The sequence below is a fragment of the Oreochromis niloticus genome, linkage group LG17 (assembly GCF_001858045.2).
Source record: "Oreochromis niloticus isolate F11D_XX linkage group LG17, O_niloticus_UMD_NMBU, whole genome shotgun sequence".
Taxonomy (NCBI): Eukaryota; Metazoa; Chordata; class Actinopteri; order Cichliformes; family Cichlidae; genus Oreochromis; species Oreochromis niloticus.
Genome location: NC_031981.2, coordinates 3,426,934 through 3,454,152, shown reverse-complemented (window position 1 = coordinate 3,454,152; position 27,219 = coordinate 3,426,934). Strand labels below are relative to the sequence as shown.

The 27,219-nt window shown below is 40.5% G+C and overlaps 1 protein-coding gene across 4 annotated transcripts in view; it reads left to right on the top strand.

The window, feature by feature from the left end:
• The window catches only part of LOC100711295 (poly [ADP-ribose] polymerase 12), a 69,361-nt gene extending 44,405 nt beyond the window's left edge, over nucleotides 1-24,956 (top strand). Inside the window, exons 1-12 of one of the 4 annotated variants that reach the window (XM_019346678.2) lie at nucleotides 11,651-12,061; nucleotides 12,777-12,912; nucleotides 13,989-14,670; nucleotides 14,760-14,810; nucleotides 14,898-15,024; nucleotides 16,317-16,482; nucleotides 17,823-17,943; nucleotides 18,038-18,134; nucleotides 19,217-19,292; nucleotides 21,207-21,337; nucleotides 21,702-21,853; nucleotides 22,025-24,956. In XM_019346678.2, coding sequence (XP_019202223.1) covers nucleotides 11,706-12,061; nucleotides 12,777-12,912; nucleotides 13,989-14,670; nucleotides 14,760-14,810; nucleotides 14,898-15,024; nucleotides 16,317-16,482; nucleotides 17,823-17,943; nucleotides 18,038-18,134; nucleotides 19,217-19,292; nucleotides 21,207-21,337; nucleotides 21,702-21,853; nucleotides 22,025-22,782 — 2,853 coding nt within the window. In that variant the 5' untranslated portion in view covers nucleotides 11,651-11,705 and the 3' untranslated portion in view covers nucleotides 22,783-24,956. Of the gene's footprint in view, nucleotides 1-1,677; nucleotides 1,844-3,180; nucleotides 3,302-3,417; nucleotides 3,515-4,360; nucleotides 4,437-5,203; nucleotides 5,335-6,914; nucleotides 7,058-7,279; nucleotides 8,782-11,650; nucleotides 12,062-12,776; nucleotides 12,913-13,988; nucleotides 14,671-14,759; nucleotides 14,811-14,897; nucleotides 15,025-16,316; nucleotides 16,483-17,822; nucleotides 17,944-18,037; nucleotides 18,135-19,216; nucleotides 19,293-21,206; nucleotides 21,338-21,701; nucleotides 21,854-22,024 lie in introns of those variants that run through there. The other 3 variants (XM_019346679.2, XM_019346677.2, XM_019346682.2) reach the window with 3 other exon arrangements.
• Nucleotides 24,957-27,219: the final 2,263 nt, after the last annotated feature.

Here is a 27,219-nt window from a genome sequence, read left to right as displayed (position 1 = left end):
CAACTGTGTATAAAGCAGAATTTAAGACCTTAAGGTCCACCTGCTCAAGAAGAGACATGTACGGGTCCGTCTTGAATTTGCAAGTGAACATCTTCATGATTGAGAGAAGGCTTGGGAGAAAGTGTTGTGGTCAGTCAGTCGATCTCTTTGGCCACCATGTTTGGCAGAAGAGAAATGCTGAGTATGAGCCAAAGAACACTATTACCACAGTCAAGCGCGGAGGTGGGAACATGTTTTGCTGCTGTTTTCTGCTAAGCGTTCAAAATGAGTTCCCCAGAATGAGGTTCCAATGCATAGTAGGTTTGAGAGTTAGGATCAAATTCTTGTAGAGAACCAGTTCCCTGCTGTCCAGATCAGCTGATTTCAGTTTGTGTGTTGGAGGAAAATAGTGGCGCAGTCTATAGCCTGGATATGGACTGTCCTTTTATTCTTATTGCACCAAAAAACAGACAAGAGCATGATGGTAAAGTGGAAACTGCATCTAGGACAGAAACAACTGCACTATGGTGGTAACACAACTTTGGCTCTTTGCACAGAGTGCATGCTAAGACTAAGCTAGCCAAGAATCCAAAGTAATGTTAAAGCCGCTGCCCATCAGCCAGAGCCTGAACTTCAACAAGTAACAAACTAATGAGCAGTCAGGTTGCAGTCTCTCTTTCTACCTGTTCATGTTTCTAAAGTAGAATCACCATGGCGATCGCGCTTTGTGCTGGTTTTCATCTTTGCTTTGTGTTGGCAGCTTTTTGTTAGACCTAAATACTATGACAAGGATGATATGTGTGTCCTCGTGTCATCATGATTTGTGTTGGTGTGCTGGACTGTAGCCTAAGGTTTGTACTTCCCTGGTGTAATTAGGTTATATACTGCATTATTTTAAAAAGGGGTTTTGTGTAATTTGTGTAATACATTTTTACATTTTTACGTTTTTTGAATAATGACCACAAAACTGATCACAAGAAAGATGGGAAATCCCTCCAACATGCACAAACATTTGACCACACAGCATGCAATTAACTTCCATGAATGTAATGTCTTTGCTATGCTGCTTAGAGATGGTGGTGACTCAAAGCAGAGCCAATGAAAACCCAAGAAGAAATGATAAGTGATATCAATCATGGAATCGGATATCGCTAAATTCTTATCAATTCCCATCCCAAATGGACAGAGCCATGCACCGTACAATCTTGAAAGAGAACTTCCTTCCCGCAGCGTGCAGACTGAATGGACGGATTTTCCAGCATGACAGTGACCTAAAACATACCAAGTCAACAAAGAAGTGGCTAAAGAAGAGCAAAGGTCATGGAGCAGCCTAGACAGTCTCCAGACCTGTCCTATAGAGAATCTGTGGAGGGAGCTGAAGCTTTGAGTTATTGAGTGGCACCCAAGAACCTGAAGGATTTAAAGAGTTTCTGTAAAAAGGAGTGGTGTAAAATCGCTCGGTGATGTGTGCAAACCTGATGACCAACTACAAGAAATGTCTTAATGCTGTGTTTGCAGGAAGGGTTTCTCCAACGAATACGTTGGAGAAACATTTTGCTTCCAGATCAAAAACCTATTTCACTCAGCGACATACAAATCAGTGCAGACCCCCCCACCCACCCCGGTACTGTACAGTACACAGCTGGCAGTGGATTCAAAAAATGTTGTTTTAATACCTTCTTAATTGTCTGTCTGCAGTAGCACCAGCCCAGCCGTGCACTTTGACACGATGACCTGTGGACTGAAGAAGGTGCGTCGGCTCACGACAGAAAACTCGGTGACTGAGCCGACCTTCATCCACACCACCGAGTGGCTTTGGTACTGGCAGGATGAGTTTGAGAAGTGGAACATGTTTGTGTCCACTGTGAGTAACAACATTATTGTTATTGTATTTTAAATTTTCATGTTGTTGAGAAAAAGACAATATTAGGACTTGGTAGAGCGGTACAACACACTTTATTTTGTCAGTACGATGCACAACATCACAATGACAACAAAACAGACTGACATCATCATGTAATATAAACATCATTAAATTTTCGTATAGCTCTGGCCCGTTGGAGGGAGGTAAAGTAAATCATTTTCCACTACCATTTAATTTTGACGTTGCAGCCATTCAGAGTTTACACTTTCTGATCTTTTTAACAAACCAAAGGTTAAAGTCTTTGCCATGAGTAACTCCACGTCTTAGGAGGGGTGTAATGGTGAAGTAGTTCCTGACTCATATTTTTGTGAAACAGTGAACAAACATGGAAAAATAGCTGCAGCAGGTCAGAGTTTTATATCCACGCTGACGGCGTGCCTCAGCATGAAGAGCAGGTGGAGCTGATCTGTAATATTACATTTAAACTGCAATAAATGATGTACACAAAGGAGAACGAAGTGAAGCTGGCAGAGATTTACTCTTAAAATAAATTAAGATCATGATATTTCTCAGCAGTTTGAGTTACACTGGCTGTGGCCCAGCGTGCTTTGTTATTTTTTTTATTTTGGCTTTCTTGATTTATTTGTTTCATGGTTATTTTTTTTCCTTGCTCTATTCTCCTATTTACAGCTCATCTCTTAATCTTTAATCTTTTACCTGCCAAATTTATTCCTCTCATTTCAAGCAAAAGAATTCAAGCATTGAATTTTTGAGGATAGAACTGAAATAAGCACCATCATTAACTCTATTCTGAATGAAAAAGCTGTTGAGATTTTTAATCCTAAAATAAGCAGTCACTTACCTTTGATTTACAGGCGAGAGGAAGAATTACATGCTACCAACCACATGAATACACTATAGCTTTGCTTTTCTTCCATTTTCATACAAAATGTCTGCAACCTAGAATCAAATTTTTTAAACTCTTAAGGCTCCAGGTGTGGTCGTTAACACAGGTACCTGACATCCAAAAGATTCCTAGTTTGATAGTTTGAAACACAAATCTAGTGTCAGGGGTTCACAAGTCCCAAGCCATGCCAGATGGGCGCCACATAAATGAGCTCGGTGAGGAAGGACGTCCAGCGTGACGACTCTGCCAAATCAAATGTTACTGTTTTCATAATTGTGGCTATGCTAACTTGGGAATATCTACCTTGAGACCTTTATAATATTACAAGCTCTTTAGACAATATTCTTTTGCTTCCCAACTATTTATTGTTCATATGGAAATTCAGGTTTGTTATGTGTTTAAAAACCTGCTTGCCTTTTGTACTTTGCAGATTGGTGGACATGAAGCAGCAGACATCAACAGCACAAAGCTGGAGAAGTTGTTCCTGGGCAATAATAAAGACGTTGTGGAGTTTACTGCTGGTTCACACTCGTATTCACTCAGTTTCCAGGGTAAACAAAGAATATAGAAACTGTATCTGATCGCTGATTCCTTTGTTTTAAAAGTGGTGTTATGATCATTGCATAAGTTTAAACTTTTATTTATGGTTTTTTTTGTTACCCATCAGACATGATGCAGACAAACAAACTTACTGGCATGAAGACGCTTGTGTGCAGACGGCCACGGTTTGTCTCTGCTGTAGATGTCCTAACAAAGAAAGTCAGGTACGTCATCCCAAAAACAGCCGCAGCAGAAGGTTTTCAGACCCCTGTTTTTAAAAAATTAGCCTGATGTCAGAATGATCAGCTTCTTCTCTGTGGTGTTCTTACATCTGAGAAATTCATTCCAATTCCCTTTGGGGAGGAGAATTCATTTTCTTGTTCAGTTTACTCTTCTCATTGAGACAATCAAAGCTCTACATATGGTTTTATATACTTTCCTTTTCCTGTATCTTGACCTTACCACAGTATTACCTTGGAGATCTACAAAGACTTTATTTGGAAAAATCTCTGTGCGCAAGTGTGAAGGCCAGAAATCACTAGTTGATGCCAGAGATCTTTGAGCACTCAAGTGGCACTGCATTAAAAATAGGACTGTTGAGCATCTCTCTGTCAAAAGTCCTGCAGCTGGTCTCAGACATTTATGGACTGTTGTTAGAAAAGAGAGGGGATGCTACACAGTGAACTGATTTTTTTCTTATGACGGTACAGTTTTTCCAGTTTTAAACATTCAACATGTTCTCTGTGCTCTACTGTGAAACAAATCATTGTGATCCAAAAATTGCAGCCTCAGACATAAATCTAAATTCTTAAGTTTGTGTTGGTTGTTTTTTAATGAATTTGCAATAATAATAATAATAATAATAATAATAATAATAATAATAATAATGATAATAATAAATGAAAAATAAAAAATCAAGTAAAAAAATATTACTATTGTTATTATGGCTTTTGATGGGGAAAATTTCAATTTGAATTTTAATTAATTTCAGTACTGACATAACTATAAATGTGTTTTGGGGTTTTAAAACAAACAATAATGAAAGCATTCCTTATCATTTCTGTTTGCAGAAGGCCTGTGATTCAAAATGTCGGCCCAATACCGGACAACTGGGAGAAGAGACAGATCCCTGAAACAGGATATTCGGTACTGTGAAAACCAACAAATATTAAAAAATATAATTTTTCTCCATTAGTTTAGCTCACAGTCAAGCTTAGGTCATTTCTAAATGTAAACATCGTTGAGTAATTGAGCTGCTCACCTAATATTTCTTATTGTTTGTCTTCACAGTGTAATTTTTAACAAAATGTGGACGGGATGGTCGTTTTTCACATGTATGCAGATTTTAGGAGTCAACTTTCTTTAGTACAGCTGCTGAAAACTCAATGTCTCAATTTATTCTGATATAAGACTTTGTATTTTTAATTTTCAAAAAAAGCTACAGATTTGTACAATGAGGTGTTTGGTAAGAAAAAAAACTTTTAAAACAATATGGTTTGAACTGAAAAAAGCATTGGCAACAATGTTTTCAAAGGAAAAGACAGTCAATGATTTCAGTGTTGCGAGATATCTGCTGGTTTTTTCATTTCTTTGTTTTTTTGAACAACATTTGAAAAGTGTCTTACATTAGCACAGCCTGATTATCACTTTCTTCAGCCAGCAAAGATGCTGTGTTAGCTAAATGGAACATAATAAAGTATTTGGCGAAAAAGACAGATATTTCCTTCAGCAGTTGGTGGAGACCAAAGCAGAGATAAAAAAGTGTTGTTTAGAAACTGAACTAAAAGAAAATGTTAATAATTCTTTCTGTGTCTGTGTTTGATGATGGCCTTTTTTAAAATTGTGATCACAGCTTGTTTTTGTTCAGTGTTATTGTGACTGAACATTTTCTATGTTTCTCTGTTTTCTTACAGCGGATCTCCCTCCAAAGCAGCTCAGGAGAATTTAAGGAGGTTGAAGCTCTTTTCTGTAAAACCATGAGAAACTTTGATATCATCAACATTGAGAGAATTCAGAACCAAAGTCTTTGGGAGGCCTTTCAGTTGTAAGTACTGACATCCAATTAATATGCATGATTGCAGGTAGCCACCTCCTGTCTGATAAAGTGACATCATCATTTACAAAACTCATGTTGTATAAAGTAGACTTAAAACTATTAATGGAGAAAATCAACCCAATAGGAAAATATTTAATAAAGTCAAAAATGAACTGAGATCTTTTTTCATGCATTTCAATAAACTGACCACTTTTTTCAACTTTTCGCCCCCTGCTGGAGATTATAAAAATGTAGAGCTTTAAGGTGGCCGCAGTGGTGTTACTTTTCAACACCATCACCATCTTTTACACAATTTCTACTACTAGCATGCGGACTTTCTGACTTTTTCTCTACTTTTTCTTTATATCCTTGCCTGGATCTGGTCCCTTACCCCAGTGTTACCTTGGAGATCTACAAAGACTTCCCAAAATTTCATGGCTTGTTTTCTTCCAGATATAATGTGAACTATGGGGACATTATATGTAGTAAAATATACTGTGGAGGAGAACACAACCATGAGAACAAAGGGAGACTCAGACCACATAGACACAGACTAAGGCTACGTTCACACTGCAGGTCTTAATGCTCAATTCCGATTTTTTGATCAAATCCGATTTTTTTGTCTGCTTGTTCACACTACAAATAAAATGCAACAGCAAACGCGCTCTAGTGTGAACGCTCAAAGCGGCCCGCATGCGCAAAAGAAGACGTCACACACAACGTGCTCTGTTTAGACCCAGAGCAAACAATATTGTTTGACTGATGGCCCTTAATATAAAGACTTTGGACTTTATGTTTCCCAATTTTTGCTTTAAATTATTCTGTTATTTACATAATAATGTAAGAAACCTAATAATTATCCTTATTGCTGTTTTAGAGGAGCGGTGCTTCAAAGGATAGTTGCAGATTTCTGTCAGAATCTGCAGAAAATACAGTAAAAATAAAATGTTCACGTTGTCTTCCCAACAGTTTCACTGACATCTACACTGGATGGCCAGGAAGCGTTCGCGATGTCTTATCGGGCGCTTCTCCAGCGCTGATAATTGGCATCTGTCTTGTGTCAGTGATGTAAAAGACGGATTTAATGCGACATGACCGTTCAAACAGCAGTCGCTTTCTAAAACATCGGATATGTATCGGATTCAGTACCACATATGAAAGTGACCCAGATCGGATTTGAAAATATCGGATTTGTGCTGTTCAGAATGTCATACCATCATCGGATATGAGTCGCATAGGGTCAAAGAAATCTGATTTGATGCGCTTTCGCCTGCAGTGTGAACGTAGCCTAAGACATGTGAACTTGACACAGTGACGGGAACATGGAGACATGACTGACTGGGGAGACGGGATAGGATCATAAAAGATGATGACTAAAGATTACATAACCTAATGGGAATGCCTTGGGAAACAATAATATATTGAAAGTGAATACAGAGCTAGAACATAAACTGCGTCTCAACATCCAAAAGAACAAATCATGAGCTCACAGAAAACTCAAAACATAAAAAAACTTAAAACACAGGCTCAAAGACACAAAACCGTGATTCACAGCTTGGTTTAATTAGTTTCCTGTCTCCTTTTTCAAGGCAGAAGAATCAGATGAGGACCAAAAACCGAGGGAGAGATGTGCCTGAACTACGGCTTTTTCATGGCACTGACTCCAAATCTGTAAACACCATCTGCCACAACAACTTTGACTGCAGAACTCATGGAATGGCTTATGGCAAAGGTGAGTGGAAGAAATAGTTATTGGTTATTCAGCATATGTTCACCATACATTTAAAAAGCAAAAACTCCTGCCATTCTCATCTTTGTGACACCGTGAGTCCTGTGAAGTTATTCTCATGGAAAACATCGATTTTTCACCCAGTAATTGCCTCTGCATGTTTACCAGTGTCCTTCCCCACAAATACATTTTTTCACAATTGTACCTTTTGGTGTCTAAACACAGGTAGTTACTTTGCCCGCGATGCCAAATATTCCCACGACCACACCGGTGACACTGATGTCAGAGCCATGTTCATCTCACGGGTGCTGGTGGGAGACTACACCAAAGGGTCCTTCGATTATTGCCAACCTCCTTCAAAAGACGGAGGGGACATAAACCTCTATGACAGCTGTGTAGATGATGTAATGGACCCCACCATATTTGTGGTGTTTGAGAAGCACCAGATCTACCCCGAGTACCTGATACAGTACAATTAGACAGACGTGTACTGGTGACCGAAACCAGCTACGCTATCAGCTTACCAACCCAGCACAGTTTCTTTCATGGTGAGACAAATGTAAGCAGTCTGAGTACTCTGTGTAGAAAAGAGATATGAGAACCACACCGTTTCCCATTAAGCATTTAGCAATGTTGGTAAAAATGTGTGAATTGTTCTGGGAAATACTTGGTAAAACTATTTTAGGTTTATTCAAATGATGAAAATGCTGAATAAGCAAGTTTCTTTTGTTTGTTTTGATGCTCAAACTTTTTCAACTCGATCAAATGTAAAGTGATTTTTAAAAGAAGAAAAATTTCCACAAATCACAAACATTTCCAGTCAGTTTGTCTCATGTGCAAAAGATGCACATAAAAACAGGCTGGCACAATCCTATTTGCTGAGGTGTCTTTATAGAAAGTACACTAACTTTTATACAAAATGTAATAATGACATTTTGTATAATGTTCTTAATGATCTGAGCATATATCTGTATGTATCTCCTTAATGGTGGGCCAATCTAAAGAAAAGTTTTTCAACAACATTGCAGTTATTAACATCTATATCTTTTTTAAGCCATGTCTTTAAGTTTTCATATTCATCGCCCTGAGAATGCGATGATGTCTCCGTTTGTTTCCAGTGTGACAACATATGTTGCCTGTACAAAACTTGACGGTCACTGAAATTTGTATCTGCTAAGGAATTTTGTTATACTAAAGATAATTACAGAATGAAGAATTTTACAAAGCACTGCAGGCTTAGCAAAAACCGCCCATAGGACAGGTTTATGCGAGTAATATAAATATGTCGCAGCGTGCTAACCATATCGGAAGAAAAGCCTGAGTGCTTTCCTCATGATTATCTCGGGAAGTTTTATACGTCATCCACGTTTAGTGGTTATCATACGAAAGCATCGTACCTAAAACATATCAAATAATAATAAAGGATAACGTTGGAGGCGATTAGAGCCTCAGATTCTCGTAAGGATTTGTCCAAGACACATGACGGACTACGTGTTGGTGCCTGATGATAGCTGTGCTGTTTTAGACGACCAATGTCAGCAGCAAGCAGGGACCAACTTCTGGGAACACGTGTAGAAACAAACAGCGGCAGTGTGCGATACTCACTGCTCTGTGCTCGGAAAAGCTTGAGAAAAAAGAAACTGAAAAACTTGGACCTTCTAGTCCAGCGGTCCCGAACCTTTTTTTACACCACGGACCGGTTTAATGTCAGACAATATTTTCACGGACCGGCTTTTAAGGTGTCGCGGATAAATACAACAAAATAAAATGATACGACCAAGACGAAAACTGTGGTATTTTGTAAATATAATAATAAACACGAATTCACTGTGTAATTGTGTAACTTTATTAGCAGCGTCCTCCTGAAATGTGCCAACACTGAGAGTAACATCCTCCTCTCTGCCCCTTAATGCTCTCTGGTCACTATGGTAATGCGTAAATATTTATTTCAAAATAAGACACAACTACAACACGGGAAAGACCCAGGGAAACAGAGTTAACGATAAAAATCCTGAAAACCATAAATTCACACTCGAGTCTCAACTCTCGCGGCCCGGTACCAAACGACTCACGGACCGGTACCCGGGGGTTGGGGACTGCTGCTCTAGTGCAGCACAAAGGTGATGCTTGGTGGTTGTTAAACGTTCACTTCGCCCTGTTGTGCGCAGTGCACCTCGTTCCATCTGCCAGTCTTTCTAGTTCATAGTCTGACTGTAAATGGTAAATGGCCTGCATTTATATAGCGCTTTACTAGTCCCTAAGGACCCCAAAGCGCTTTACACATCCAGTCATTCACCCATTCACACACACATTCACACACTGGTGATGGCAAGCCACATTGTAGCCACAGCCACCCTGGGGCGCACTGACAGAGTAAATGCAGAAAAAAGTTGGATAAAAAACATAAATTTCTGTTTGAAGATGGTTTAGATGTTACATTGTGTATATTTCTCTTTCTCTTTAGCTCTTTTGCAGTCATAGCCCACTTGGTCAGTAGTACTTGGATTAGCTGTTATATCTTTATAATGATTAGACAAGATACAATAAAATACAAATACACCATACTACTAGTTTTGCTTTTTGTTATTTTTCTTGACACTGTATGAGAGGGTACTTACAGCCCATTCAGGTTGCACAGTTAGACCAGTTCCTGGACCGCTCTGTCTCCCAAGACAAGAAGGTGGGCTGTGCGTGAGGAAACCCTGAAAGGGCCATAGAAGGGCATCAACCCAGCAGCAGGACCGCTATGTTGCTTTATGCAAAAAGTAATAGAAAGATCACTGCCAAAGCCTTACAAAATGGCATATTTATGTGCATGTTCCCGATGAAACTGTTAGGAACAGACTCCATGAGCATAGCTTGAGGTCCTGATGTCTCAAACAGCAGTCATGAGAGCTGCTGACTAACACATGGAGGTCTGTGTTACTTTCCAAAGATATGCCTCCAAAGGCTTACCCACTCTCAAAAAAGTCATACTGGATGTTTCAGGCTTCATAAAGTTTGTTGATGGCGCCTCCAGATTCTTTACATGTGCTCACTGTAAACCTGTTCTATTATTAAAGCTTTTATTCTTCTGAAATGTTCTATGAAATCAGATTTTTGTGTGTGTGCATGTTGGCAATCATTCAAATAAATCATTAAGAGTTATCAAAACTGTTCACGTGTGTGGTTCTTGATTATGGCCCACTGTGGTTTACGTGGCCTAAATTATAGTCTGCATCAGTACATATGATGATCTGCACTTCCTTCTGGAGTCGCAGTCGCAGAAACAAAACCTGCAAAACAAACAAAAAACCCAACTCTTTACTATATTTGTTAAAGAGCAGAAAGACGAAGCGGACAAGCTTCAGCAATAAGCTGTGATCAGGAAACCCAACTGCAGGTGGAATATTTGCATAACAGATGCGGTGGGTTTACAAACCTTCTTTCTGCCCTCAAAAACTTTATTTAGTCTGAAAAGATTCGGAACAAATACAGATGAAGATAATATTTACAATAACAACATTCATATTTTCCCTTCATATTCAGTTCTGCTCAGGTGTTCCAATCACCTTCAGTTAATGAGAAATACTTTTAACTTATGAGATGAATCATCATCATAATCATCAGTTTGAAAATTCTGAACACATTTTAATGATCACTAAATCACTGTGATTTTTACTTTCCAACAATAATGAGTTAACACAACAAAACACAGCTAACTGCTGTTCGTGGATTTTAAAAAGTGAGCTTGTTGGCGAGCTGGAATGTAAAGGCGCCTGTCACTAAAGTATTTTGGGCCAACTTCTGTTTTTTAAATGTGCTATGGGCTATAAATAAAATAGACGTGACAGTCAACACATAGTGCATGTATGAGGCATATTTTTTCATTTCCAAAAATGAATAAATAACACAGTTCAGTCGGTTACATATTGAACTTGGAGAAGATAAAACAAGATATCGATCCTACTGTGCTCGTATCAATCCGTTACCAGTATTAGTGTTGGTATAATACTCTTGATATTCACACTGTTCAGTCGTTCAGGTGTGCCACTGGGGAATCACCACAGTTTTTCACTGTGTTCTGTGTAGCAGCTATGCAAACAAGAAGAGCAAAGATATTTTTGGACTTGTGATTGTTGTTAGTGCACAGCTGTGGAGCACAAGTCAAAAAATGCTCACGCAATGTGACACTCATAAAGCTGTTACAACACCAAGACAAAGAGTTTTGCTACAATAAGAGTCCCAAAGACGACATGACTTATATTTAGGTTCTATTTAGGTTCACCCCCCCACCCCCACCCCAGTCAGACATGCATAAGCTATTTGGGCCCTACAAGCTGCAAACACACAGCCTGGCAGCTGATGGACAGTTAAGCAGCTAAAGACCCGAAAATTCACCCCAAAGGTTTAAAGGAGAGCAAAGCTAAAACAGGAGGTAATAGCTATGACTTCCTTTAGTCAGACTTTGCAGGATCTTTATATGAGCTTTCTGTTAATCAGCTCTACTGTGTTAACGTTACACTGTGTGCCGAGTACAAATGTCTTCCCTGTATTCTCTCATGGACGCCCCCAAGTGGAAATCAGCAGCATTACAGCATCAGTCCAAGATAAAAATAGTTCAGTTTCGCTTTCCAATCATCAGAAATGATACCGAAGTTTTCCTCCTCCCATGAAGCCATCGTCCGCTGTCGTCAAGCTGCGGTTTGGTCTCCCAGGTGGAAGGAAGCGCAGGCAGAGCTCGGACACGATGGAGACAGAAATACTGAGAATGATCTGCGCCGGTCAAGGAGCAGTCAACACTGAGGATTTAGTATATAATCTGTTTTCCGGCGATCCTACGAAGTTGTCGGAGATCATTTGTAACCAAGAGAAATTTGTTTCGTGTTGTCCAAACGGACAGCCGAAGGTGGTGGCCAGGACCCGCCTGAGACTTTGCAAAGTGAAAGACTGCCCGGGGACATGCAAGAGTCTGCACCTGTGTAAAAACTTCCTCTTCAGCGGATTCTGTCAGTTCACTCAGTTCAGGTAAATATACTGGAAGTATAGAAAGAAAGGTGAGTCATGGCCAGAGTGAAACAGCCACCGTCTCTGTTCATGCAGGCCTTTTCTAGTAATGCTGAAAGTGGGTGCAAAATACTCCAGGGTTAAAGGCCCTGACTAGTGACTCTGTAAGACTGTTTACAGTCACTGAGTATGACACTGACGGTGGTTCGTGTATTGTTGGGAAAACTCGACATTTTAAGCAGTTTGACACAGGTTTGTTAGAAAAGCTAACCTGAACAAATATCATCATGTGACTCGAAAGGCCAATAGGAAAAGTTCCTCTCGGTGCTTCCTTGTACCGACTTCTGAGTCTCAATAGAAACTTTACTTTTATTGTCGTATTTGTGTACAACCAAGTTACGGACCTTTAAAGAGGCTAAAACGTCAAATAATTCGTAGTGCTTTTATTATTAGAAGTATTTATTATTGTCGTCATATTAACCGGTTTTGCTCCAGAAGCCAGCTACAATGACAAATTCTCGGGTTTGGAAAAATATAAAGCAGACACGGCGGTCAAAATTAATTTTTTTATTGGTATTGGGCTGAATCTGGAAACAGACACACACAGCATGTGTAAGTGTAATGATGAATTAATCCACGTTTGGCACCACTTGGTTATTATGTTTTTAGAAGTGTGTGGCCCTACTCCTTCTCATGTCACAGTCATGACTCAGCTGTATGGATTCTGTTATAACAGGAGGGGCTGCAGCTTCTCCCATGAGCTGACGTCTGATCATAACCAAAGACTTCTGAGGGAGCATGAGCTGGAGAGCCTGAGCCGAGAAGAGCTGTGCACCCTGCTGCTGCAGAGTGACCACACACTCCTTCCTGCTGTAAGTCTTAACCTAACACACGATAAAGCACCCTGACGAAATACTTTAGGTTGAACTCATCATCATTGTCATAAAACCTTTTCACATCTGATTTGTTCTGGATCATGTTCATTTAAATTGTAAGACAGTGCGTTGGCAGATCGGTACTGTTGATACTGTAGCAATAACAAACAGCACAGCTGATACCCACACAGTGTAATAATATAATATAATAACATAATATAATATGTAATTCTTCACAAATTGTCAGTCATTGAGGTGTTCTTAAAACTTGGAGGTAACGTTGTTTGCCAGTTGTGTATTGTTCTTCAATTTTAAAACACGTTTTCTGTCATGTTGGTGTCAAACCAGCTTTTTCATACATGTCAAAAAGTATATTAAAAGTATCAAAACACATGCAATGTAATTGGTAAGTAATCAGTTCCTTTCGTTTGTTTGTTTGCAGTACTGTCCACAGTTTTCAAGATATCTTTTTCAGATTTTGTGTGATGATAACAGCTGATTTAATTTAGATGAAAATTGGGTCACAGTCAAAGTCGCATCTAATTTGAAAATCAGTCAAAACTTTATATTATCCACAATTTTTTATGGATCATCTTGAAACTTGACAAAAATATACTAGAGTTTCGGGGGACGTGAGTACCTAATTTGACCTTGACCTTTATTGTTTGTGCCCAAGGTCAAATTTCACCTTGGAAAGAAAAGTCAAGAAAACATATCAAGTAATATATCATATGGAAGGGGATGGTGAGAGCGTTACAGCACACTTTTATTTTTTTCTATACAATGCACTACAGTGTTACAAAGCTGCCATAAAAAGCTGACCTCATCATGTTGCAAAAAGACTTCCTGTTTTATCCTGTTGTATAGACGTTTATGAATAAATGACCTAAGAAAATGTTTTGAACAATTTATTGTGGCATTTAGAGTAAAATCAATTTAAACTGGTTAAAAAAGTAGGATGTTGCAATGTTTATATCCATCGTTTACATACAGTCAGTGATTGTTTTCCATCTTTTACTTACAGTCCATGTATATAACCACGCTTTCCTTTCATTTTTTTCCGTCTCCACCAGATATGTTACGACTACAACAACGGTGATGGAGAGTTTGGCAGGTGTAAGGATGGTGATGGTTGTAAGAGGCTCCACATCTGCCAGAAGTACATCAGCCGTGAATGCAGCTGCTCGAGGAATCACAATTTTACTGCTCCACAGCCAATAAAAAATTTGCAAGAAAGAGGCGTACCTGGTCCCCTTCTTCCATCCTTGAAGGCTGTGTATGCAAATAAAGAGGCGCTGAGGCTGGCTGAGAATGGTCAACAACAGCGGAGAGGCAGAGGGAGAGGTGGTAGGGGTGCGACAGGCAGCAGGGGCAACAGGGGAAACAGAGGAAACCAGAGCAGCCGCCCAGTGCAGTCTCGAGCCTCCTCACTTACTGAGATGCTTGCTGGCACTGACATCTTCGATCTGTACACCAGCAATGGACTGAATGAAAGCGACGATGAAAACTCTTCCACCAGTGACATCTCCGCCGCCACCAGCGAAAACGATGTGAGCAGTGAAAGTGGTGAGACTCGAAGACGGAGACGCCGTCACGGAAAAAGTCTAGCAGCTGTCAGAGGGAGAGGCGGCAACAGGGGCACCAATAAGCAACCACTACCAAAAACTCATTCATCAAGCAACATTCACGCTGCTGTCAATGATGTAGCTGCTAAAGGCGGAGAATGGCAGAACAATAGACAGAGGCCTGTCAGAGGTAAACAACAGCTGAAAACACTTCTGTGGGGAGATGAACTAAAACTGCTGTCTGAGTGAAGCCTGTGAAATATTTCTTGTTTCTTTCAGATAAAAAAGAGATCTGCATGTACTTCATTAAAGGTCACTGCAAACATGATGGTGAGAAAGTCATGGTTATTAAGTGTTTGAGGTTTTAATGTAGTTCTTTCTTGACTTTGATCAGCTGCCTTTATTCTTTCTTCTTAGATCAATGTTTTAAAGCTCATGACAAGATGCCGTACCGATGGCAGGTCCAAGAGGGACACCAGTGGACTGATTTGCCCAATAATGAGACAATTGAGAGAGACTACTGTGACCCCAGTAACTCATACAGGTACTTACCAAGTTCTCACTGGACTCTCTGCAGTCCTGCAAAAGACAACTTGATAATCTGATAATCAAATACACTTGACTTTTTTGATCATCACAGACTGTATAAAAGCAGAACTTTTGGCAGTTTACTGGTTTGGAGCATTCAGTTAGGTGTAGTGATGGGAATCGAGAACAGTTCCCAGTAGTGGCATTCCTTGGAATTGTTAGTCTGCTTGCTTATTGATTCTAATATTGGTTCCACCTGCACTTGAATCAGCTGATTTCAGCTCATGTGCCCGAGGATGAAAGTAGTGGAGTGGTCCACAGCATGAACACGGACATTACTTTTATTTTTATTCCGCAAAAGAACAAGAGTGTGATGGTAAAGTGGAAACTGCATCCAGGATGGAAACAACTGCGTTATCCTGCTAACACAACTTCAGCTCTTTGTAAGCACTGACACTGACAACATGCTAAAGCTAAGCTAGCCAAGAACCCAGAGTGATGTTAAAACTGAGTGTATGCTGACCCCGGCTCAGCAGCCACAGCCTGAACTTCAACAAGTGACAAACTGAGGAGCAGCTCAGTTTCTGCCTGTATATGTTTCCAAAGTAGAATCACCGTGGTGATCGCTTTAACGCCTCTTTCTGCTGGTTTTCATCTTTGCTTTGCGTTCATACCTAAATACTATGACAAAGATCATATGTGTGTTGTTGTGTGGGCCTGTAGAATAAGGTTTACATTGGTAACGGGTAATTCACTAGCTGGTCCCACGTCCTCATTTATGTTTGACAGCATTTTCGTAGATAAAGGTGAATGGCTTTGACATGAATTGAGCTGCGGTTTGAGGAAGGCCTCAAAAGGAACTGACGGCGGCTCCGGGACCCGGCAGATCCCCACGTACTAAATACAAGTGAAGAAGTTAAAGAATTGAAAAGGGGATGGAGGGTGGGGCATGTAAACGAGAATGAACAGCTTATAGGACTAGGGGAACCTATATAGATGAGAACTGGAAGGAGTGTGTTTGGAGGCGTGGTCCCACTCCTGAAGTTCTGATACTTAATCTCCAATTATGAGACAAATTCATCCTAAAGTCAGACCCAATACAAACACAAACACAAGGACCTCATACCAACTGTCCACATGGTTGTGGAAAGGAGACGATTTAGATGAGGATTCCATAGCCACAGGACACAATTCTTTATTTCTATTTCTGTTTCCTTAATATCAACTTCTTTCAAACTTCACACACCAGTAAAGAGGTAGCACGTGTTAAAATGTTAACATTATGTCTTCTGTTTTGGGTGTCTGCAGTAGCACCAGCCCAGCCGTGCACTTTGACACGATGACCTGTGGACCGAACAAAGTACGTCGACTCTCGACAGAAAACTCAGTGATTCAGCCGACCTTCATCCACACCACTGAGTGGCTTTGGTACTGGCAGGATGAGTTTGGGAAGTGGAACATTTATTCCTCAGATGTGAGTAGCATCAGAATCCACTGTTCTTCCACAGTTGTTAGCACGTGAGTCAGTACTTTTCTTGGAAACATGATCAAAAAAAACATTTGTAATGTGGCATAAAGTCCCTCAAAGTATCACCCTACAGGGTGTTTTCCCCCTCCAGGTGATCTCCACAAAGCATTTCAGTGCTTTTTAGCTTGTGTTTGTTTTTATTATTTTGTCCCCAGCAGTGTTAGCTTTAGCTCTCATCAGGAGTGATTCTGTGAGACACACGCAGCATTTTTAATGATAACAAATTCTTAAAAACCAAGTCTATAATACCTGCTTAGAACCATATGTAGGAACACTGAGCATGTAGGACCTTTATATAAAAGGTGCACACAAGCACCTTAGTGTCATCCATCGGGGTTTTTGACTATGTAAATGTGTAACTGTTTGGCAACACGTTCAATATATCAGCTTTGAAGTCACCTAATATTTCTCTGCTGTCACTCTCTCATTAAGTACTTAAAAGTCTGTTAAAATGTCTATAAAGTCATACTGGCTCAATAGATTTATTACATCAGAGGCTGTTATTAAAGCGTAAACTATCTGATTTTCTATTCTAATCAAAGGTTAAAGTCTTTGCTCTGGGTAATGCCACGTCATAGGACTGGTATAATTGTGAAACACTTCTTAACAGATTGTGAACAAGTGAACAAACATGGAAAAAATAGCTGCTCCAGAGTTTTATTGAAGTTATCCACACTGACAGCATGCCTCAGCAAGAAAAGCTAGCGGAGCTGATCTGAGCTAAAAATGGTCACTGAACCTCTGTTTCACTGACCATTTTGGAGGCCACTGCATTGCTTCTGTTACAATCACAACTATATTTTTCATATTTTTTTATCCTCTCTGTATTCTGTTGTTTAAGCTGCTGGACTTACAGCTCACGATTAAAGTTTTAATCTTATCTATAATGGCTGTAAATCGAGGCTGCCACAGTCTGTGCATACAGCTCTGGTATCTCTGAGGAGAGCAGCTGAAGTCAACGGCTACATGTACCAGCTGTGCTCAGTTGAACATGTGAAGTGAGCATGCTCATACTGGACTGTTGAGTTTAAAAAGTAAATAAGTAAAGTTTGGAGGCTCAGTTCTTCAACTTTCAAAGCTTAAGTCTGTTAGCGTAACTCTAATGGAAAGAACGTCAGACTTTCAAACGGCCTCAATGGTTTTCAGCCAAGCTAATTTGACAGTCGCTATCTTGGAATTTTTATTAAATATTATAAAATAATTTTTCTTACCAATTGTTCATTGTTCATATGCCAATGCAGGTTTGTTTTCAGGTTAAAAACACAGTCACTTTTCTTGCTTTGCAGACTAGTGGACATAAAGCAGCAGACATCAACAGCACAAAGCTGGAGGAGAAGTTCCTGGCCAATGACAAAGACGTGGTGGAGTTCACTGCTGGCAGCCAGTCATATTCACTCAGTTTCCAGGGTAAACAAAAATATAGAAACTCTCTCTGTTGACTGATTTCTGCAGGTTAAAATGTAAAACTGATTTTCTCATTACTATTAAACTTCCCCCTCAGACATGATACAGACAAATAAGCGCTATGGCACCAAAAGGCTTGTGTGCAGACGGCCGCTGTTTGTCTCTGCTGCAGATGTCCTAACAAAGAAAGTCAGGTACGTCATCCCAAAAACAGCCCCACAAGAAAGTTTTAAGATGCCTTCACTTTGATTTACACTATGTAGTGTTTTAAATGAGTCTGACAGAGTTGTTAACTCCTTGATTGTTACCAACCAGTCTGTAGAGACCAGTGTATCTGCCAGAATCTAACATAATTCCTGTTCAATGCTTGATTGAGCCGTTTAATTGTCATTAGCAATGTTACACGCACATGCAGTGAAATAGGACGCCTATTTCACTGCATGTAAGCCAGGGATCGGGTGGGGGTCGGGGTGGGGGGTGTAATGGAGAGCGCCAATGTAGACAACAGTCTGGACAGAGACCTGCCTGACCGCATCAGGTGTAAGCATCGAAGGCGTTTGGAGGGCTGGGTGTGTGATTGTATATCTGTGTCTGAGTACATGTGTATGTGTGCGTGTGTGTTTCCTGTGTCTAACTCGAGAGAGAGCGTGCCCTTTCACTTAGTTTTAAGCGAAAGAAAACAATCCCCAAGCCGCCGCAGGTGACCTTGAGGAAGAATTTGGGAGAATTTACTCTTTACTCTTTACTCAAAGTGGCTTATTTCAAGCTTCTTTCTACCATAAAGACATAATTGATAAAACAATGACACAGAGATATGATTCTAGACCCGTGCCCTGATCTAGACCTGCTGAGGCCTGTCACCCTGGATGTTCAGAAAGAGTTCCTAAGATTTCATGGTTGGTTTGTTTGTTTGTTTTTTTCTGATATTAGTATGAACTGTGGGGGTTATTACATGCTCAGGTGTGTGTCTTTCTTAACTGCATCCAGATCATCTCAGCACTGGGTCCTATTTGTTCTTTTTTATTTACCAATTATTAAAAAATAGAAAAACAAACAAAAACACCCCTAAAAGTTACAAGCATGAGCTCTTGTCATTCTGGCATGTGATGGGAAAAATGTTTTGTTGATTTAAAATGAAATCTTAAACCATATGTAAAAAGTGAAGGTGTCTGTATATTGAGGAAACTTTTAATGGCGTTTGTATTACTTATGTTTTCAGACATATTATACCCAAACCTTGTGTATTTAAAGTCATTCTAACCCTCTCTCTCTGCAGACGGCCCGTGGTTAAAGCATCTGCTCCCATACCAGACAACTGGGACAAGACACAGATCCCCGAAACAGGATATGCGGTATTGTGAAACCATAAAATATTACTTTTATGTCTCTGCTGTTTGAGCTCACACTCAAGTTTAGACATTTTTAAATACATATATATATATATGTATATATGTATGCATATGTATATATCCACTACAGCTGGATAGCGTAGTGGTTAGACTACACGCCTTTGGAGCAGAGGATCACAAGTTCGATTCCTGCCTGGGGGCGTCTGTATCCAGTAAGGGTCGTAAGGCTAGACCCCCTATGCTAAGCGAGACTACCGCAGACATGAGCGAGACAGATAAATATGACGGCATGACGGCTCGGACGTCGCCCGGATCAACAAGGTCCGCGTCAGGTGTTGAGGAACCAGGGCACCCTGACGACAAGTGGGCTACTGGAACAAGAAGGCATCAGTGGGCAAGAGACGAAAACAGGGCGTTGTTGGAATGCTACTACGCAAGCAACCCTGGCGGAAGGGGTTACATGAATAGGATGAGGGGCCTATGGATTCTTCGATACCCAACATCCACAATGACGGCGAAACAACTAGTAGCTCAGTGTTCCAACATTCGAAAGAAGGGACTGCTCTCACAGCTAGAGATTGACGAGGTACAACATAAATGCTACGGCAAGGAGGAGTCAGGACGCCAGGTCAGGTCACCCGAGATTGGGTACATAGCCCCAAGTGCGATAGGAGAAGGATCGTTGAGTGCGAGAGGAACTGACCTGAAAGATAGGATCATGGCCAAGCTTGAAACCTGGATCCCCCGTAGCCGGTTACCAAGATTACGTGAAGTACCCTCAGAAGGTCTGCTAGATGATGTTAATGCAGCACTACGGACGATACCTACAACCACGATTACCGACACTAACAAGCTGATCTACACTACGGCAGCAGTGATCAGTGAGATGCTTGGCTACAAGTTGAACAGCCACAAGGGGCAGTACCCTCCATGGAGAAGGAGGCTAGAGGGCAAGATCAAAGTAGCACGAAGGGAGGTTAGCCAACTAACGGAGTTGCAGAAAGGCGCGACAAAGAAGGTGCATAAGAAATACAGCAAGCTGTCCGTACCTGAGGCCTTGGAAAGCAGAGTACATATATATATATATATATATATATATAATGTGTGTGTATGTGTGTGTGTGTTAACATATTCCAAACATAGTTATGCTAGTGCGTATCTGGTTGTGTTTGCAGTGTAATTTTCTAGCAAAAGGTGAAAGCAATCAGTTTTTTTAAATACAACACTATATTAAACAATTTAACACGCATACAAAATAACAAAAAAGAGATGGAAAAAAGATTAAATAAGACAACCGAACGACATAAAATAAAAACAGACAAGCTTTTATCTTAAAAATACGTTTTTAAGATCATATCTGATCTGTCATCCTTCCTCAGATAGAAACTAGATTCTGGCCTCATAGTATTTTTCAGTGTGGACTCTTACATTACACCATCCTGAATACTGGAAGTTCCAGTTATCCATTAAAGCTGTATTCACCCATTGTTGATTTAAGACAAAAACCATTTACTTTATTCATTCACTGGTTCCCACGTTGCTTCCTGTGCAGATGCCCCTTCAAGTGGAATTTCTACAGTAAGCAAAAGATTTTCCCAAATGATTTTTTCTAAGAACATATTTGGGGGAAAAAAGCTTAAAAAAAAGAAAAAAGAAGCTAAGCTTAGACATATATTTCCTATCGTTGAATTGAGAGTTTCCATTTCTGTGTTTCTCCGTGTAGTGCGACTCTGCCATCAAGTTGTTGTTTTTAGGACTAAAATGCCTTTTTTTAACACCGTTGCTGGCCTTGTTTAAAAATAACATTATAGAATTTATATTTGTACTCAGTATGAATTCTTTAGCTTTATGTCTAACTAAATGGTGAAGGGAAATGCTCGTGTCGAAATATTGCAATATTTTTTTGTTTTCTTACAGCGAATCTCCGTCCAGCGCACTTCAGAAGAATTTAAGACGGTGGAAACTCATTTCTGTAAAACCATGAAAGGCTTTGATATTGTCAAAATTGAGAGGATTCAGAACAAAGCTCTTTGGGAAGTCTTTCAATGGTACGTATTGTCTTCTGCGGTCCACAGGTCAGAGGCTTCAGTAAACTCTGACTTCTTTTATCCATTTTTTGCCCCCTGCTGGTGATTTGAAAGAATACAGATTTAAGCTTCCTGCACTGGTGTCACTCCTCAGAGCCAGAGGCTGTGTTAATGTTTGTGTACTCAGTCTATGGTCAGCGTGCACACTTTCTGACTTCTTTCTACTTTTCCCACTGTTTGGCAGCATTTTAGCATTTAGTGTTTTCCTGCTTCCAATGCTTAGCCACTGAGAATGATGCTGCACATAAATTCACTTCATGGACACACACACGACATACAGACAAACCAGACTGACGTAAGATATTTGTATGTCTTCTATTTCAAGGCAGAAGAATCAGATGAAGACCAAAAACAAAGGAGGAAATGTGACTGAGAAAAAGCTTTTTCATGGCACTCACTCCAAATTTGTTGACACCATCTGCCACCACAACTTTGACTGGAGAATCTGTGGACTTAATGGAACGGCTTTTGGCAAAGGTGATTGGAAGAAATGTTCAAGCTGAAACAGTTATTGATAAAAAAGCATGTTTTCATAAACCATAAACCAGCTCCAAACTCGCCAAACAGACATTTTTGTCATCTGTGGTTGTGGTGCTTATTTTTTTGCCCAATAATCACAATGGTCTCTTTTTTTATGTCTAAACACAGGTAGTTACTTTGCCCGTGATGCCAGATACTCCCACAACTACACCGGTGACACTGACGTCAGAGACATGTTCATCTCACGGGTGCTGGTGGGAGACTTCACCAAAGGGTCCTCTGACTATCCCCGACCTCCTTCCAAGGATGGAGGGGACATAAACTTCTTTGACAGCTGTGTTGACGATGTAATGAACCCCTCCATATATGTGGTGTTTGAGAAGCACCAGATCTACCCCGAGTACCTGATACAGTACAAGACCACACACCCACTAGTTAGTACATTGATGTACAGTGGTGGTGCATCAGCACCAGCACCAAAGCCAGTGGCAGCACCAAAGCCAGTGGCAGCACCAAAACCAGCAGCTACCATATCGGCTTACCAACCTAGCACGATCTCCTCTGGATATAAAAACAGTGCTTCCTCTTCTTTTTACTCACCTAGCACAACCTCTTCCCCCTACCAATCTAGCTCCACATCTTCCAGATACCCATCCAGCTCTGTGTCTTCTGGGTACCCATCCAGCCCCGTGTCTTCTGGGTACCCATCCAGCTCCGTGTCTTCTGGGTACCCATCCAGCTCTGTGTCTTCTGGGTACCCATCCAGCTCCGTGTCTTCTGGGTACCGATACAGCAGCGCCTCTTCGCAAATCAGTACTTCCCCCTCCTTGTACTCAAACAGCAGAACAGTTAACCAGCCCACACACGTCTCTCCATCTCCCTCAGCACCCCCAAAGAAAACTTCCAATTCTTGTGTCATTGCTTAACATCAGTGGTGTAAAGGGGGTTCGGTGGTGTTTTGCAACAACAATAATAATAATAATAATACTAATAATAATAATAGCATAAAAACAGACAGCAATGACAGATCTTGAGCACTAAAAGTATTTATTGGAGCAACTGAGAGGAAAAAAATTGAAGCCACAGATATTAATGAATTCCAGAAGATTAGAAAATGTGATTTATTAGCTGCTTTTTATAATGAACAGATTACCAGTTTAGGATCAACTCAATTCTCAGTCAGCTGCTATTAAAGCATTTTAGGTTTCAAATGACTTTGAATGATGAGACTTTGGTTTGCTGAATAAGTAAGCAAGAGGCAGTGCAGTTTTCTGAAGAAAGCTTCAGAAATGTTACATCTTCCCGTTACACATTATAATTACTTTTTGTTGTTGTTTTGATGCTCGAATTTTTCCACCTCAAACAAATGTAAAATGATTTTCTACAAATTGCCAGCATTTCCGCCCACTTTGTTTTAATGTGCAAATTGAAGATGCACATAAAAATGTGGCATGTTACAATGCAACACGTTCTCACTCCCAAAGTGTAATATTTGACACCATGTGACAAATCATCACATATTACGCTTCCACCTAACACGTCCCTAAATGACGAGATCGGAAAAATGAGGAAACATGAGAACCGTTTGGAATCAATCTACACGTTCGTTCATTTTAGTTGAATCGCTTTGGAAAACACTATCCAACGTCATTAAAGTGCTGGTTAGGGTTGGGGATGAGGTTAGGCTTAGGCCTGGAATACAGGGCTGGAACGTGTATTACAGCAGGACCTTCATTCTACTGCATTTCACCCATAACCCGCCGCGTAGCATAAGAAGGCGGAAGGTTACCCTTCGCGTTCCTCAGGAATGCCGCGGGATGTGACAAACCGTCAGGATGTTACGCCTCGGGAGTGAGAATTGGCTGCATGTTGGCACAATCACAATTGTTGAGGTGTTGTTTATAGAAATTACACTAACTTTTTTACAGAATAATAAAAAATAAACGGCAGCAGCGTGCTAGCCGTATCAGAAGAAATACCTGAATGCTTTCCTCGTGATTATCTCAGGAAGTTTTATACGTTATCCACATTTAGTGGTTACCATACGAACGCATCGTACTGTATCAAGTAATGATGAAAAACACTGTGTCAGATTAGGCCATTAGTGTTACAAATTCTCGTAACAACTTAGTCAAGACACATGACGGACTGCGCGTTGGTGCCTGATGATAGCTTTGCTGCTTTAGACGACCGTTGTGATGTCAGCAGGAAGCTGGGCCCAACTTCTGGGAACACGGATAGAAACAAACAGTGGCGGCGTGTGATACTCACTGCTCCGTGTTTGGAAAAACCTGAAAAAAAAAGTTTAATGATGTTCACAACTTTACAACTACGAGTGACAAACTCAGGAGTACATAGCTACCTTGAGTCACTTTAAATAATGCTCTAGTGACTGGATGCCAGTATATCTCAGTGCTCACAGAGCAGGTGATCCATATAACATAAGGCTGTTGCAGAGGGCCGGGCCCAAATCTGACCCCACACCATTTGCATGCCTTCTCCCTCCTTTACTGTCCTATCATAAACAAACGCCCCCCATAAATGTTGTTCACTTACTGGACTTGCGTCTTTCAGTGAACATTAAAAGAATATAACTGGTTGAGAATGAACCCCAGTCATTGCAACCTTACTGTTTCAGAGTGAAGGCCTGTGTTTTGGGACGATATCCAAGCGTGGCCTGCTCGTTCAATGTGTCTATAAGGTCTTTTTTTTTTTTTTTTTAATGAATCTTCCCGTGAGAAGATTAACGATTGTTTGGATATTGCATTTTGCCGATATCTCTGTACGGTCCTGCACAAAGCCTGCTTAACCGTGATTGGTCAGTGCTCCTTGGGCTTTCTCTTTAATCTTTCAAGTGATTTGAAAATAATTAATGATTAAAATGAAAAAAATGTGACTTAATCTTTTACCAGCCACTAGAAGGGAAAACAAACAGGCTATATTGATTATTTTATTGATAAAATGTAAACGAAAGGCTTGTAATGTGTATGGTGGGTGATTTGTGTCATGCAGTGTTTAGGGTGTGATTATTGATCATTTCACCTGCTCAACATGAATAATCACTGTTTTCACAATTATTAAAGTAAAGCCTGTTGCAGCACATTAGAGTATGTGTGTTTGTTTGTTGCTGTCGGAGCTGCAGTTCGTTCTGTGGGGGTTTTTTTCTGCGTCTCATAACTGACATAAAAAATGCCACCAGCAGTCATTTTGGGGCTCTTAGTGAAATGAGGCAGGGCATGAAAAATGATCAATATGGCTGCCGGTGCTTCATCCGACACAAAACATTAGGCCTGTAAAGTAACCCCGCTGTAGCCCCCCCTCCTATCAGCATACATGCACTAGCCTCCTGTTATGTTTCCTATAAACTGCAGTGTGAATATGGGTATGTTTGGATGTTTCCACTGTAGCAACGAACGGTGGAAACAGACTTTTTGCACAATTACAAAGCTATTAAATCCATATATTTTAGTCTTCTGTGATCTGAATGAAAGAAAAAGAAAAAAAGTAATCGGCCTTGGTTAAAGATCGAAAACAGTGTCACACTGATTTTGATTAGGCCTCACTCCTGGGAATTAGTTTAGCCATAGACTGTATATAAAAGAAAAAAAAGAATACATTCTTAGCTTTGTGGAAGTGGAATTCACAACGAGGCAGATGTGACTTTGAAATGCAGAGATAAATATGCTCAATTGCTAATGAGCCGTCGGGCAGATGATTGTTGACAGAGCCCCCAAAAACGCATCAGGAAAGGGGTTACTGAGCTGAGAGAGCAAGGCGTTTAAGTGCAGTTTCCTCTTTAAACTTCTAAACAGCAGAATGTTTGTTTCAAGTTTAAGTGTCGCCCTCTGGTGGCCATTAAGAAGCCTGATTCTATTACATGTCATATTACAGCAGTGTCAAACCTTCAGGCAGTATCCATCTCACGTCTGATGCGTCCACATCATGGTGACTTTTAAAACTTTCCTCTCTGTGCTTGCAAGTTGCAAAGCATAATGCAGACAAATGGCATTATGGTGTCCATCTTACATATACAGTCTATGCTTTATCTTCATATTTTAGATTTTCTGCCCACTTCTTTTTTCCTTTAGCCCTTACCTTTTAGTATAAGTACCTGTTGAGGGGGCGAGGTTAAAATAGGGAGGCAGGTACAAAAACAAACTGATAAAGCCACCGAGGCGTTATCAAACCAAATGCATTGTGTTTCCACATATATTTATTTTTAATGTATGTAGTCCTGTTTCATTTCCAAATAAATCTACATTACTGGAGCCTGTTTGCATTAATGATATCAAATCTGTAAGAATAAGTGCACCTGTGGTGGTTGATGGTGGACTGACTCCATCACTACCTTTGGTTAAGTGTAATTGAGAGCAATTTTTTTTTCCTGTATGGAAAAAGACCAACAGCTCAGCCTCCACATTAGATTACAAAGACCCAATTCCCAGGGTGAAAATAAATTTGGCTGCCACTGCTGCTGCATCCATTTATCCACCACCCGTGCTTCATTATACCTCTGCTGCCCATTAAGATAGAGCTGTCCTATGGGAAATGCAGCTGTGCCCTGCAGGATGCAGAAAGCCCACCCAGCGACAGTAAGTATCCACTGACATTAACCAGCTTAAGTGGGGCCCCTTCCTGTCTGACGTGTGCTTCGTGGCGGCTGCAGTCCTGGCCCTGGCTGTCATTTCCTGGACCTCCAGAGTCAGCTGCCAGGACCTTCCAGGCTTCGGCGTATCAGACAATCTGGTCTTTCCTGCAATGCACTGGCTTATGAATTAAATATGACTCCTTTCTGCTTTGTTTGCACGCGGCCCTCCTGGCGTGTGAGATGTTTATGTTTCTGCTGAGTCACAGTGGTTTCGCTCCAGCTGATGGAAGAATGCTATGGCAAAAACCGCAGGGTGGTGTGGGGGTTGGGGGGTTTATGAAAGCGAGTCAGATCTTTATTTCTGGCTGATGGCAGAAGTTTTTGTGGAGTATCTGAAATAGCTGCTTAAACTTAAATTGAAGGTGCAGCCAGCAGATCCATGCATGTGCAGCCTCAGTAGATGAATAAGGCACCTGTGGATCAGCTGACTGGTAATGGTGTAGATATACAGATATATCTAGAGTTACAAAGATTATTTCTGTGTTGTTAAAGATGCTTCATGTAGCAAGATTTCAGACATCTTTGTGGTGCAACAGTGTAATGTTAGTAAGTAATGTAAGGGGTTCAAAAGTCGTCTAGGGAAGTGTTAGAAAGTGTTAGAAAGCATCTTTGTATGGATAATTTTAAAAGAACTCTTTGATTTATAAACAAATATCTAGAAAAATAATGACAATTCCCCCTCAGCTCAGCTCTGTTTAATGGTCAGTGCTAATTA